General features: G+C 31.2%; 1 protein-coding gene across 1 annotated transcript; it reads left to right on the plus strand.

Annotated features, from left to right (window-relative positions):
- Positions 1–3,998: 3,998 nt before the first annotated feature.
- On the plus strand, positions 3,999–4,833 carry LOC142231795 (uncharacterized). The gene is made up of 2 exons (XM_075302439.1): positions 3,999–4,043; positions 4,107–4,833. The coding sequence occupies exons 1-2, from the start codon at positions 4,004–4,006 to the stop codon at positions 4,655–4,657; spliced, it is 591 nt and encodes a 196-aa protein (XP_075158554.1). The 5' UTR covers positions 3,999–4,003; the 3' UTR covers positions 4,658–4,833.
- Positions 4,834–15,191: the final 10,358 nt, after the last annotated feature.

Here is a 15,191-nt window from a genome sequence, read left to right on the forward strand (position 1 = left end):
CGCCCGTTTTCTTCAACAAAACTCCATTTAAATCGTGTCCACTAAAATGACATGTGTTAGCTGTTTTGAGAGAGAGAAAGACAGTGGTTTACAAATTGGGATTTTCTATTTTATAATATTATTGGATCAAATATAATCGATTCGATTGGTAAGGATAACGAAGCTAGATCAGATTCTAGATCTGTATGAGTCATGTTTGCTTAACTTTTGGAGAAATCGTAAATTTCTAATCTAAGTGTTTAAGAATATAGGATGAAATAACGCCTACGCCACAGCTACCGTGGTGCAACTGTTCGAATGCCAGCCTTGCATACAAAGGGTCATGGGTTAAATCCTAATTTTTCAGTGGTCGATTGATATTTTATTCCTATAGAATATTTCGTCAAAATTGTAATTTTATAAAAAATTTTGTCAGAATTTTAGTTCTATAGAAAATTTTGTCAAAATTTTATTTCTATAGAAAATTGTGTCAAAACTTTATTTTTATAGAAAATTTTGTCAAAATTTTATTTCCATATAAAATTTTGTTAAAATTGTATTTCTATAAAAAAATTTTGTCAATATTTCATTTCATATTTGTTTTTTTGATCTCAGCTTAAAACCACTGCGATGATTTTATTTCAATAAAAAATTTTGTCTTTATTTTTATAGAATATTTTGTCATAGCTTAATTTTTATAGAATTTTTTTTTCAAAACTTTATTTCTGTAGAAAATGTTGTCAAAATTGTATTTCTATCGAAAATTTTGTCAAAATTTTATTTCATTTCATTTATTGCATAGAAATAAAATATTATTTAATTAATAACAATACTATAATAATCTAACCATGTTACTCCAGTATTATAATTTATAAGATGCAATCTTTTTGTACTGATAATATCATTCAATAAATAAAATGAAATTTTATTTCTATAGAAAATTTTGTCAAAACTTTATTTCTTTAGAGAATTTTATAAAAATGTTATTTTTATAGAAGTTTTTTATCAAAATTCTATTTCTATAGAAATTGTTGCTAAAGTTTTATTTCTGTAGGAAATTTTGTCAAAATTTTATTTCTATAGAAAATTTTCCCAAAATTTTATTTTTATCGAAAATTTTGTAAAAATGTTATTCCTATAGAAAATTTTTGTCAAAATTTGACTTCTATAGAAAGTTTTGTTAAATTTTGTTTTGTTATAGAATCCCCATGTAAACCGATCCCGAACCGATTTGACCTCCGGATCTATTGGGGGAGCAAAATTCATCCGACCCGGTTGAAATTTGTTACGCGGTGAAATTTGGTACATTGCGCTAGTATATGGCCGCTAACAACCATGCCAAAATTGGTCCATATCGGTCTGTAACAGGTTGGCTGATAAGTCCCCGGTCTAATAAAGAAAAACACATTTTTTTTTGACAAAATTCGTTTTTATTATTCAACATAGTTCCTTTCAAGAGCGATACAACGATTATAACGACCTTCCAATTTTTTGATACCATTTTGGTAGTACTTCTTCGGTTTTGCCTCAAAATAGGCCTCAGTTTCGGCGATCACCTCTTCATTGCAGCCAAAGTTTTTCCCTGCGAGCATCCTTTTGAGGTCTGAGAACAAGAAAATGTCGCTGGGGGCCAGATCTGGAGAATACGGGTGGGTGGGGAAGCAATTCGAAGTCCAATTCATGAATTTTTGCCTTCGTTCTCAATGACTTGTGGCACGGTGCGTTGTCTTGGTGGAACAACACTTTTGTCTTCTTAATATGGAGCCGTTTTGCCGCGATTTCGACCTTCAAACGCACCAATAACGCCATATAATAGTCACTGTTGATGGTTTTTCCCTTCTCAAGATAATCGATAAAAATTATTCCATGCGCATCCCAAAAAACAGAGGCCATTACTTTGCCAGCGGACTTTTGAGTCTTTCCACGCTTCGGAGACGGTTCACCGGTCGCTGTCCACTCAGCCGACTGTCGATTAGACTCAGGAGTGTAGTGATGGAGCCATGTTTCATCCATTGTCACATATCGACGGAAAAACTTACGAGTTAACAGCTGCAAACACCGCTCAGAATCATCAACACGTTGTTGGTTTTGGTCAAATGTGAGCTCGCGCCGCCCATTTTGCTCAGAGCTTCCGCATATCCAAATATTGATGAATTATATGAACAACACGTTCCTTTGATATCTTTAAGGCCTCTGCTATCTCGATCAACTAAATTTTAGGTCATTCAAAATCATTTTGTGGATTTTTTTGATTGTTTCGTCGGTAACCACCTCTTTCGGGCGTCCACTGCGTTCCCCGTCGTCCGTGCTCATTTCACCACGCTTGAATTTTGCATACCAATCAATTATTGTTGATTTCCCTGAGGAGTCCGGAAACTCATTATCAAGCCAAGTTTTTGTTTCCACCGTATTTTTTCCCTTCAGAAAATAATATTTTATCAAAACACGAAATTCCTTTTTTCCATTTTTTTCACAATAACAAAAGTTGCTTCACAAAAGACGCTCTATCTCACAAACTTATTGACTTACAGACGTCAAATTTTGACACGAATCATTTGAAGGTTGGTACGATATAAAAATAATATGCATTGAATACTAGCGACGCCATCTATGTGTCAGACCGGGGACTTATCAACCAACCTGTTAGTTATATATAGCCGATCCCCAAAAAAAATCTACCAAAATTTTATTTCTATAGAAAACTTTGTCAAAATTTTATTACTGTACAAAATTTTGTCAAAGTTTTATTACTATACAAAATTTTGTCAAAATTTTATTACTTTAGAAAATTTTGTCAAAATTTTATTACTATAGAAAAATTTGTCACAATTTTATTACTATATAAAATTTTGTCAAAATTTTATTTCTATAAAAAATTTTGTCAAAGTTTTACTACTATACAAAATTGTGTCAAGATTTTATTTCTTTAGAAAATTTTGTCAAAATTTTATTTCTATAGAAAATTTTGTCAAAATTTTATTTCTATAGAAAATTTTGTCAAAATTTTATTTCTATAGAAAATTTTGTAAATTATCATTTTTGGGTAGAAAAATCTCAAAACATTAAAAAAAAATTGTCAAAATATTAATTTACAGAAATTTATTTATATCAGACCATTTGTTCGTTTACACTATCCACATCATTAAACCATATTTTCGACCAAAAAAAGCTTAAAATTCAAATATTTTTTCAAATATTCGAAGCTTTATATGATAGACTATTAAAAACAGAAATTAGAATAAAAATCAAAGCACATATTTTTTGCCGCTTTCAAAGCACTGTGAGACGACCAGACATATATGCTTATATCGTCTTATAATTTCTCCCTGTTCAATAATATATATAATTTATATAGTCGGAAATTGATATGTGTCGATGTGTTAAAAACGGAATGGCAAAATTATTATACCCCCATCACCATTCTATGGTGGTGGGTATAAAAAGGTCAAATTGGTCTTGAAAAATTTTAAAATTAATGAAATCGTCTTTAAATTTGTTGTATTTTTGTATCCTGATTACAAAGGACAAAGGCGTCGAAAAATATAAGATGTTTGCTTTTAAATAAATACTTTATTTTATTTTTTATTTGACACATAGCCTAATTTTAAATTGAAGTCAAGTGTGAATTTGAAATTTTAAGTTGTCGTTAACACATTTTAAAGGACGTTTTTCAAAAGCTGAAAAAAAAACGAATTAATTACAACTTTTTTCCTAGAATCAAGTGCGAAACCCCCAAAATTATAATAGAATTATGTCTTAAATGTATCTTTATTTCATGTCTCCGCTTATTTAGCTCGGAATCAATACCAAAATCATTAGTGTAAAGACAAAATCTTTGGAACTGGGCGTGTTTTTTTTTTCAGTATGAATTTCTATAAGCAAATATTTGCAAACTTCAATCCATTCAATTCAATACCATATGAATCAATATTTTATCAGAAAGTTTAATACTTAAAAACTATAGTTGCTAACGTATAAAAAGCACTCTTTAGTTATTGAAAATCGTTCATCGAGAACAAAGCAAATGCAAATTATGAAGTATTCACGCTTTTTAGTATATTGCGGTAAGTTTTTAGGGAAATAAAATAATTCCAGAAAATAATCACTCTCAATTTGATATTTTCCAGTCATACCAGTTTTGTTCCATGTGAATGTGGTTCACACTTCTTTTTCGGGTTTATCTGCATTGCAAAAATTCGCCAATGGTTTGGAAAAGCAACGTCACATTTTACTCTGTATGACCCGTACTTGTGATCCGCTGGCCGTTACTAAGGATTTTATAATCGACAATGCAATTGAAATAGAAATCAAGGAAAAACCTTTAGTCCCCGAGACAAAAGAATTCCGGGCCAACAAATTGGCATCAATTGTTGATCGATATGCCCCAATATTTTTAGCTGCTGCTCCTGAATGTCATGATTACAATTATTCTTGTCCTATACCTGCAACGAAATCGATTCCACCAGAGGTCTATGAATATACGGCATGGTTGAAAGAGCTAATTTCTGCTTCGAAATGTGTACCCTTGGATAAGGATGAAACGGTTACCGAAATCTTAAGTAATAGTGTAGATTATATCGAACATGATATTGGCAATCCGGGAAGCTTTTTAAAAAGAGTATCACCGGTAGCAGCTTACATAGCAAAGGAATTGCAGAAATTATGCAATCAAAAATGAAGAGATTTTTGCGGAGCTCAGAAACGCATGTACGCACATGCAAACAAAATGAAATGTTTGCCAAATGGGGGGTAGCAAACGTTATCCGTTTTTGACAGTTTTTTTTTTAACTCTCGGAATATTTCTTAGTTTAACACATTCTCTGTATATAAAAACATTTTTATACTAAAACTGCAGTCGACTTTTGTTTGTTTATTTTCTTTAAAGGAAGTTTTTTAAATAAGCTTGTGTGCACTTTACACACGGTTCTATGAATAGATCTGCTTGGGTGTGTGTGTTACTTATGTGCTGATTATTATAAGTGCTACATGGTGATAGTGGGTAGTGTGTTGGCTTACAAGACGTATGATCCGTGTCTCGATTCTCTGTCTGGGCAAAATGTACAATTGAAAAATTGCTTAAAAAATCAGATATTTGCTTCTACATTCTTTGTATTACAGAATAGAGAGGGAGAGAGTGGTGAGAGCTAAAAAAGTCATGCGGAAGTGAGAGAGATATACTGAAAATTTTATTGTTAACAAAACAAAAATTACTATTTTTCGAAATAGAGTTTTGTTCGCTTAGTTTAGGTTAGGTATAGTGACCGACCTATATTCAAGGGTCACTTAGATTATTCAGTCCATTGTGATACCATAGTGGTGAACTTCGCTCTTATCACTACGTGCTACCCGATTCTATGTTTATTTACCTCAACGACTACCGACCTCCTTTCTATAGGAGGGCGTTCAACATTGCAGAGAAACCACTTGGATAAGCTTTGAACCACTCAGAAATACCACCAGCATTATTGTGAGGGGCCATTTTTTGGGCGCTTAAATTAAAATTTTGGACAACTAAACTAAACCACATAGTTGTCAGGGTATAATAACTTTGACCTGCCAAACAACGTGGACACCTGAAGTATTGATTTTAAATTTTAAATTTAAATTTAAAATTTTGACTAAATTTTCTAGAATAAAATTTTCTAGAAAAGAAATAAAAGTTTGACAAAATTGTCTACAGAAATAAAATTTTGACAAAATTTTCTATAAAAATAAAACTTTGACAAAATTTTCTATAGAAATAAAATTTTGACAAAATTTTCTATAGAAATAAAATTTTGTTGTTGTTTTTTATTTCAGCTTAAAACCATACATTGACTAAACTACAAGAGTAGCTTAACCAACAGAGGAAAAGAATGTTTGTCAAATTTATTTGGGCAAAGCCCTATAGACTGCAAGATGGTTGGATGGACGCACGTTTCGGAATAACCACATTCCTCATCAGCATCCTCTACTTGCAGCAAAACTATCAACCAATTATCAGAATAAATTCAGGCAGTTTATTAAACCCAACAAAAACCACACTTGAACCCTCCGAAAAAAGGTTTTACATTGATAGCCGGCTTATGCCGAAATAAATTCGAAACAAACATATCTCTTTTCCTATGCCACTGTCAAATCATCGATTTGAATTCACAAGCTGAAATAAAAAAACAACAACAATGCTTAAAGAACAAAACCAACAATAACAAAACAAAACAAATGGAAAAAGAAGAGGAGGCACGCTCAAAATAAACCCAGCCATGTGAATTCAAATCGATGATTTGACAGTGGCATAGGAAAAGAGATATGTTTGTTTCGAATTTATTTCGGCATAAGCCGGCTATCAATGTAAAACCTTTTTTCGGAGGGTTCAAGTGTGGTTTTTGTTGGGTTTAATAAACTGCCTGAATTTATTCTGATAATTGGTTGATAGTTTTGCTGCAAGTAGAGGATGCTGATGAGGAATGTGGTAATTCCGAAACGTGCGTCCATCCAACCATCTTGCAGTCTATAGGGCTTTGCCCAAATAAATTTGACAAACATTCTCTTCCTCTGTTGGTTAAGCTACTCTTGTAGTTTAGTCAATGTATGGTTTTAAGCTGAAATAAAAAACAACAACAATGCAATAGAATTTTGACAAAATTTTTTAGAGAAATATAATTTTGACAACATTTTCTATTAAAATAAAATTTTGACAAAATTTTTATAGAAATAAAAACTTGACAAAATTTTCTATACAAATAAAATAATGACAAAATATTCTATAGAAATAATAATTTTCTATAGATATAAAATTTTAACAACAAATTCGATACAAATAAAATTTTGACAAAATTTTCTATAGAAATAAAATTTTGACAAAATTTTCTATAGAAATAAAATTTTAACAACATTTTCTATAGAAATACAATTTTGACAAAATTTTCTATAGAAAAAAATTTGACAGAATTTTCTATAGAAATAAAATTTTGACAAAATTTTCTATAAAAATAAAATTTTGACAAAATTTTCTATAGAAATAAAATTTTGACAAAATTTTCTATACAAATAAAATTTTGATAAAATTTTCTATAGAATTACATTTTTGACAAAATTGTCTATAGAAATAAAATTTTGACGAAATTTTTTATAGAAATAAAATTTTGACAAAATTTTCTATAGAAATAAAAGTGTGCTAAAATTTTATTATAGCAATAGAATTTTGACAAAATTGTTTAAAGAAATAAAATTTTGACAAAATTTTTTTATAGAAATATAATTTTGACAATATTTTCTATTCAAATAAAATTTTAATAATATTTCCTATAGAAATAAAAATTTGACAAAACTTTCTATAGAAATAAAATTTTGACAAAATTTTTTTATAGAAATATAATTTTGACAATATTTTCTATTCAAATAAAATTTTAATAATATTTCCTATAGAAATAAAAATTTGACAAAACTTTCTATAGAAATAAAATTTTGACAAAATTTTCTATACAAATAAAATTTTAACAAAATTTTATAAAGAAATAAAAATTTGACAAAACTTTCTATACAAATAAAATAATGACAAAATTGTCTACAGAAATAAAATTTTGACAAAATTTTATATAGAAATAAAATTTTGACAAAAACAATTTTAGCAAATTTTTCTATAGAACTAAAATTTGACAAAATTTTCTATAGAAATAAAATTTTGGTAGATTATTTTTGACAAAATTTTCTACAGAAATAAAATTTTGACTAAATTTTCTATAGAAATAAAATTTTGACAAAATTATCTACAGAAATAAAAATTTGACAAAATTTTCTATAGAAATAACATTTTTTGTAGAAATAAAATTTTGACAAAATTTTTTATAAAAATAAAATTTTGATACAATTTTTTATAAAAATAAAATTTTGACGAAATTTTTTATAGAAATAAAATGTTGACAAAATTTTCTATAGAAATAAAATTTTGCCATAGTTTTGTTATAGAAATAGAATTTTGACAAAATTTTTTATAGAAATAAAATTTTGACAACATTTTTTATAGAAATATAATTTTGAAATAATTTTCTATAAAAATAAAATTTTGACAAAATTTTCTATAGAAATAAAATTTTGGCAAAATTTTCTATACAAATAAAATTTTGACAAAATTTTTTATAGAAATAAAAATTTTACAAAATTTTCTATACAAATAAAATAATGACAAAATATTCTATAGAAATAATAATTTTCTATAGAAATAAAATTTTGACAAAATTTTCTATATTAATACAATTTTGACAAAATGTTCTATAGAAATAAAATTTTGCCAAAAATTTTGTTATAGCAATAGAATTTTGACAAAATTTTCTATTAAAATAAAAATTTTCACAAAATTTTCTATAGAAATAAAGTTTTGACAAAATTTCCTATACAAATAAAATTTTGACAAAATTTGTTTTGTTTGTTTCAAATTTGCAAAAAGGAGGGGTCCTGTTTTTTTTCTTTCATGGAAAGATACCCAGTTTTAGGTCGAATTACTTAACTATAAGGACAAAACACTTCATTAACAAGTTTATTGACTTTTTGACAAGGAAAAATGCAATAATATCAGAGAATTGACTCTTCCATGCTAAGCAAACTTCCCCTTCATATTTTAAGGACGATAATATTTCTTTAATGTTCTAATAATTTATTAGAATACAAGAATAATCAATTTTAACCTAAACTTTATATATTTAATATTATCACAATCATCTAAAATATTTCAAACGTAGAAATCTGTTTAGCATTTTTTAAATAGTTATATTTAATGCGCTAAATTCAAACAAAAGTAGAGAGTTTCGAACAATTGTATTAACAAACTTTCTGAATGCATAATAAAATCTAAATACAAAAGCTACTTTCAAAATTCAATAGTTTTTCTCTTTATTTGTTTAAATACAGTAGCTTTGTTTTTGAGCTAAAACAAATAAAAATAACCAAAATTTAATTTTCAAATATAAATATTTTAGACAATTTAATTATATTCGATTTAGTTATCTTTTAGCTTGGGCCACTGTGCATCCCACAGTAGCAACATAACTGTCTAACATAATTTTTTCAAAACTTACCTACATATGTGGCACATGTGATCCATGTAGACCTGAATAGATTCATGTTTAAATGTAAATATGTATACCTATAGGTATGTATGAAAGTTTGCATTGCATACCAGAGACACCACCAACTGAGTTCATACTCGACATTATCAATTTTTTTTTTGTTTTGCATATGATTGACATAATTTTTCTATGGTTTTTCATCTTCGTTTGGGGCTGGAAAATTACAGAAATCTATGCTAAACAATACAGCAATGGGTTCATTGAAAGATATAACAGTGGAGGATTGTCATCAAACTGCTGGCTACTAAATAGATGAGGCCTTTTCTTTTAAATATATTGGGATTAGAGAAGAAAAACAACTATTAATATTCGAACAAGTATATACGGCGTTAAGTTCGGCGAGGCCGAAGCTTATATAGCCTCCACCATGGATTGCGTAGAAACTTCTCTGCCATCCACAATCGAATTACTTGGGTTGCGGTAACACTTGCCGATGGCAAGGTATCTTAAAACTTCCTAACACCGTCTTCTAAATTACAAGGTAGTCCATACGTAGTATATATTAAACTAAATATGGCCGATTAAATACGTATATAATTAAGTTTAAAGTTTCTAAAGAAATAAAATTTTGACAACATTTTCTATAGAAGTAACATTTGGAAAAAATTTTCTATAGAAATAAAATTTTGACAAAATTTTCTATAGAAATAAAATTTTGACAAAATTTTCTATAGAAATAAAATTTTTACAAAATTTTTTATAGAAATAAAATTTTTACAAAATTTTCTATAGAAATAAAATTTTGACAAAATTTTCTATAGAAATAACATTTTGACAATGTTTTCCATAAAAATAAAATTTTGGTAGATTATTTTTGGCTCGAGTGGCAACCATGAATATGAACCGATATGGACCAATTTTTGTGTGATTGGGGATCGGCTATATATAACTATAGACCGATATGGATCAATTTTGGCATGGATATTAGCGGCCTTATACTAACACCACGTTGCAAATTTCAACCGGATCGGATGAATTTTGCTCCTCCAAGAGGCTCCGGAGATCAAATCTGGGGAACGGTTTATATGGGGGCTACATATAATTATGGACTGATATGGACCAATTTTTGAATGGTTCTTAGAGACTATATACTAATACCATGTACCAAATTTCAGCCGGATCAGATGAAATTTGCTTCTCTTAGAGGATCCGCAAACCAAATCTGGGAATCGGTTTATATGGGGGCTATATATAATTATGGACCGATATGGACCAATTTTTGCATGTTTATTAGAGACCGTATACTAACACCACGTACCAAATTTCAACCGGATCGGATGAATTTTGCACGTCTACGAGGCTCCGGAGTTCAAATCTTGGGATCAGTTTATATGGGGGATATATATAATTATGGACTGATATGGACCAATTTTTGCATGGTTGTTAGAGACCATATACTAATACCATGTACCAAATTTCAGCCGTATCGGATGAATTTTGCTTCTCTTTGAGTCTCCGCAAGCCAAATCTGGGGATCGGTTTATATGGGGGCTATATATAATTATGGACCGATGTGGACCAATTTTTGCATGGTTATGTACCATGTACCAAATTTCAGCCGGGTCGGATGAAATTTGTTTCTCTTAGAGCAATCGCAAGCCAAATTTGGAGGTCCGTTTATATGGGGGCTATACGTAAAAGTGGACCGATTTGGACCAATTTTTGCATGGTTGTTAGAGACCATATACTAACTCCATGCACCAAATTTCAGCCAGATCGGATGAAATTTGCTTCTCTTAGGCAATCGCAAGCCACATTTGGGGGTCCGTTTATATGGGGGCTATACGTCAAACTGGACCGATATGGACCAATTTTTGCATGGTTGTTAGAGACCATATACTAACTCCATGCACCAAATTTCAGCCAGATCGGATGAAATTTGCTTCCTTTAGAGCAATCGCAAGTCAAATTTGGGGGTCCGTTTATATGGGGGCTATACGTCAAACTGGACCGATATGGACCAATTTTTGCATGGTTGTTAAAGACCATATACTAACTCCATGGACCGAATTTCAGTCTGATCGGATGAAATATTCTTCTTTTAGAGAAATCGCAAGTCAAATTTGGGGGTCCGTTTATATGGGGGCTATACGTAAGAGTGAACCGATATGGACCACTTTTTGCATGGTTGTTAGAGACCATATAAAGGGTGATTTGTTAAGAGCTTGATAACTTTTTTTTTTTTTTAAACGCATAAAATTTGCAAAATCTCATCGGTTCTTTATTTGAAACGTTAGATTGGTCCATGACATTTACTTTTTGAAGATAATTTCATTTAAATGTTGACCGCGGCTGCGTCTTAGGTGGTCCATTCGGAAAGTCCAATTTTGGGCAACTTTTTCGAGCATTTCGGCCGGAATAGCCCGAATTTCTTCGGAAATGTTGTCTTCCAAAGCTGGAATAGTTGCTGGCTTATTTCTGTAGACTTTAGACTTGACGTAGCCCCACAAAAAATAGTCTAAAGGCGTCAAATCGCATGATCTTGGTGGCCAACTTACCGGTCCATTCCTTGAGATGAATTGTTCTCCGAAGTTTTCCCTCAAAATGGCCATAGAATCGCGAGCTGTGTGGCATGTAGCGCCATCTTGTTGAAACCACATGTCAACCAAGTTCAGTTCTTCCATTTTTGGCAACAAAAAGTTTGTTAGCATCGAACGATAGCGATCGCCATTCACCGTAACGTTGCGTCCAACAGCATCTTTGAAAAAATACGGTCCAATGATTCCACCAGCGTACAAACCACACCAAACAGTGCATTTTTCGGGATGCATGGGCAGTTCTTGAACGGCTTCTGGTTGCTCTTCACTCCAAATGCGGCAATTTTGCTTATTTACGTAGCCATTCAACCAGAAATGAGCCTCATCGCTGAACAAAATTTGTCGATAAAAAAGCGGATTTTCTGCCAACTTTTCTAGGGCCCATTCACTGAAAATTCGACGTTGTGGCAGATCGTAAGTCTATTCATGATGAAATGTCAAAGCATACTGAGCATCTTTCTCTTTGACACCATGTCTGAAATCCCACGTGATCTGTCAAATACTAATGAATGAAAATCCTAACCTCAAAAGAATCACCCTTTACTAACTCCATGCACCAAATTTCAGCCAGATCGGATGAAATTTGCTTCTCTTAGGCAATCGCAAGCCACATTTGGGGGTCCGTTTATATGGGGGCTATACGTAAGAGTGAACCGATATGGACCAATTTTTGCATGGTTGTTAGAGACCATATACTAACTCCATGCACCAAATTTCAGCCAGATGGGATGAAATTTGCTTCTCTTTGAGCAATCACAAACCAAATTTGGGGGTCCGTTTATATGGGGGCTATACGTCAAACTGGACCGATATGGACCAATTTTTGCATGGTTGTTAGAGACCATATACTAACTCCATGCACCAAATTTCAGCCAGATCGGATGAAATTTACTTCCTTTAGAGCAATCGCAAGTCAAATTTGGGGGTCCGTTTATATGGGGGCTATACGTCAAACTGGACCGATATGGACCAATTTTTGCATGGTTGTTAAAGACCATATACTAACTCCATGGACCAAATTTCAGCCGGATCGGATGAAATTTGCTTCTCTTTGAGCAATCGCAAGCCAAATTTGGGGGTCCGTTTTTATGGGGGCTATACGTAAAAGTGGACCGATATGGCCCATTTGCAATACCATCCGACCTACATCAATAACAACTACTTGTGCCAAGTTACAAGTCGATAGCTTATTTCGTTCGGAAGTCAGCGTGATTTCAACAGACGGACGGACGGACGGACGGACATGCTCAGGTCGACTCAGAATTTCACCACGACCCAGAATATATATATACTTTATGGGGTCTTAGAGCAATATTTCGATGTGTTACAAACGGAATGACAAAGTTAATATACCCCCATCCTATGGTGGAGAGTATAAAAAGACCGATTAAATACGTATAAAATTCAGTTTGACAAAATTTTCTATAGAAATAAAATTATGACAACATTTTTTATAAAAATAAATTTTTTATAGAAATAAATACTGTAAAAATAAAATTTTGGCAAAATATTCTATCGAAATGAAATTTTAACAAAATTTTCTATAGAAATTAAATTTTAACAAAATTTTTTATAGAAATAAAAATTTCACAAAATTTTATATAGAAATAAAAATTTGACAAAATATTCTATAGAAATAAAATTTTAGTAGCTTATTTTTGGCTCGAGTGGCAACCATGATTATGAACCGATATGGACCAATTTTTGTGTGATTGGGGATCGGCTATATATAACAATGGACTGAATAGTCTACACACAAAGAAAATTTCATTAAAATTGAGCCAACGAAAAAAATATCACCAAAATATTTCCAATTAAAAAGTTAATTGAAGTTGAAAATTTTTTCAATTAATAAATTAATTGATACAATTAACTTTTTAATCATGATAGAAACATTAAGTTAATTAAGTCAATGATTGAAATTTTTAAAATGTTTAATTAAAAAATTAATTGATACAATTAACTTTTTAATCAAATTCGGAAGACTAATTCAGTTAAAAAAAGTGCTGATTTTTTTTTTACTTTTTTAATTAAAAATGTATTTCAAACAATCATTTGTTAATCCAAATAAAAACTCTAAGCCAATCTAACTAAGTAATTAAAAATAGTTACCTTTTTTAATTAATAAATTAATTGCGTTTTGCAATCAACATCAATTAAATTTTTAATTGAATCAATTAAAAAATTAATTGAATTTTTTAATCAAGAATTTTTTTCTATGCCCAATTAAAACTGTGATTGATACTATCATTTTCGTGATTGAAGACATTTCAATTAAAAAATTAATTGGATCAATTAATTTGGTGATTGAATCAGAGAAAAAATTTTTTGTGTGTTAGTGTAGGTGAGTCTGAAACTTAATCGGGCTGCCACTTTAACCTAACCTAACTATAGACCGATATGGACCAATATTGGTATGGTTGTTAGCGGCCATATACTAAGATCACGTTCCAAATTTGAACCGGATCGGATGAATTTTGCTTCTCCAAGGTGCTCCGGAGGTCAAATCTGGAGAATGGTTTATATGGGGGCTATATATAATTATGGACCGATATGGACCAATTCTAGCATGGTTGTTAGAGACCATATACTAACACCATGTTCCAATTTCAACCGGATCGGATGAAATTTGCTTCTCTTAGAGGCTCCGCAAGCCAAATCTGGGGATCGGTTTATATGGGGGCTATATATAATTATGGACCGATGTGGCCCAATTTTTGCATGGTTCTTAGATACCATATACCAACATCATGTACCAAATTTCAGCCGGATCGGATGAAATATGCTTTTCTTAGAGGCTCCGCAAGCCAAATCTGGGGGTCCGTTTATATGGGGGCTATACGTAAAAGTGGACGATATGACACATTTGCAATACCATTCGACCTACATCAATAGCAACTACTTGTGCCAAGTTTCATAGCTTGTTTCGTTCGGAAGTTAGCGTGATTTCTTTGTTTCGTTCGGAAGTTAGCGTATTCTCTACTCTCCACTAAAATCAAATTGTTTATTTGTAAACAAAAACTTATTTTTATACCCTGCGCCACACTGTGGAACATGGTATTATAAGTTAGTACATATGTTTGTAGCACCCAGAAGGAGACGAGATAGACACATGGTGTCTTTGGCAATAATGCTCAGGGTGGGTCCCTGAGTCGATATAACCATGTCCGTCTGTCTGTGAACACATTTTTGTGATCAAAGTCTAGGTCGCAATTTAAGTCCAATCGCCTTCAAATTTGGCACATGTTCCTAATTTGGGTCAGAATAGAACCCTATTGATTTTGGAAGAAATCGGTTCAGATTTAGATATAGCTCCCATATATATCTTTCGCCCGATATGGACTTATATGGCCCCAGAAGCCAGATTTTTGGCCGAATTTGGTTGAAATTTTGCACTAGGAATACAATTAGTAGTACAGTCAAGTGTGCAAAATTTGATTGAAATCGGTTCAGATTTAGATATAGCTCCCATATATATCTTTCGCCCGATATGGACTAATATGGTCCTAAAAGCCAGAGTTTTGGCCCAATTTGGTTGAAATTTTGCACAGGGAGTAGATTTGGCATTGTA

Source organism: Haematobia irritans, chromosome 3, assembly GCF_050003625.1.
Source record: "Haematobia irritans isolate KBUSLIRL chromosome 3, ASM5000362v1, whole genome shotgun sequence".
Lineage (NCBI taxonomy): Eukaryota > Metazoa > Arthropoda > Insecta > Diptera > Muscidae > Haematobia > Haematobia irritans.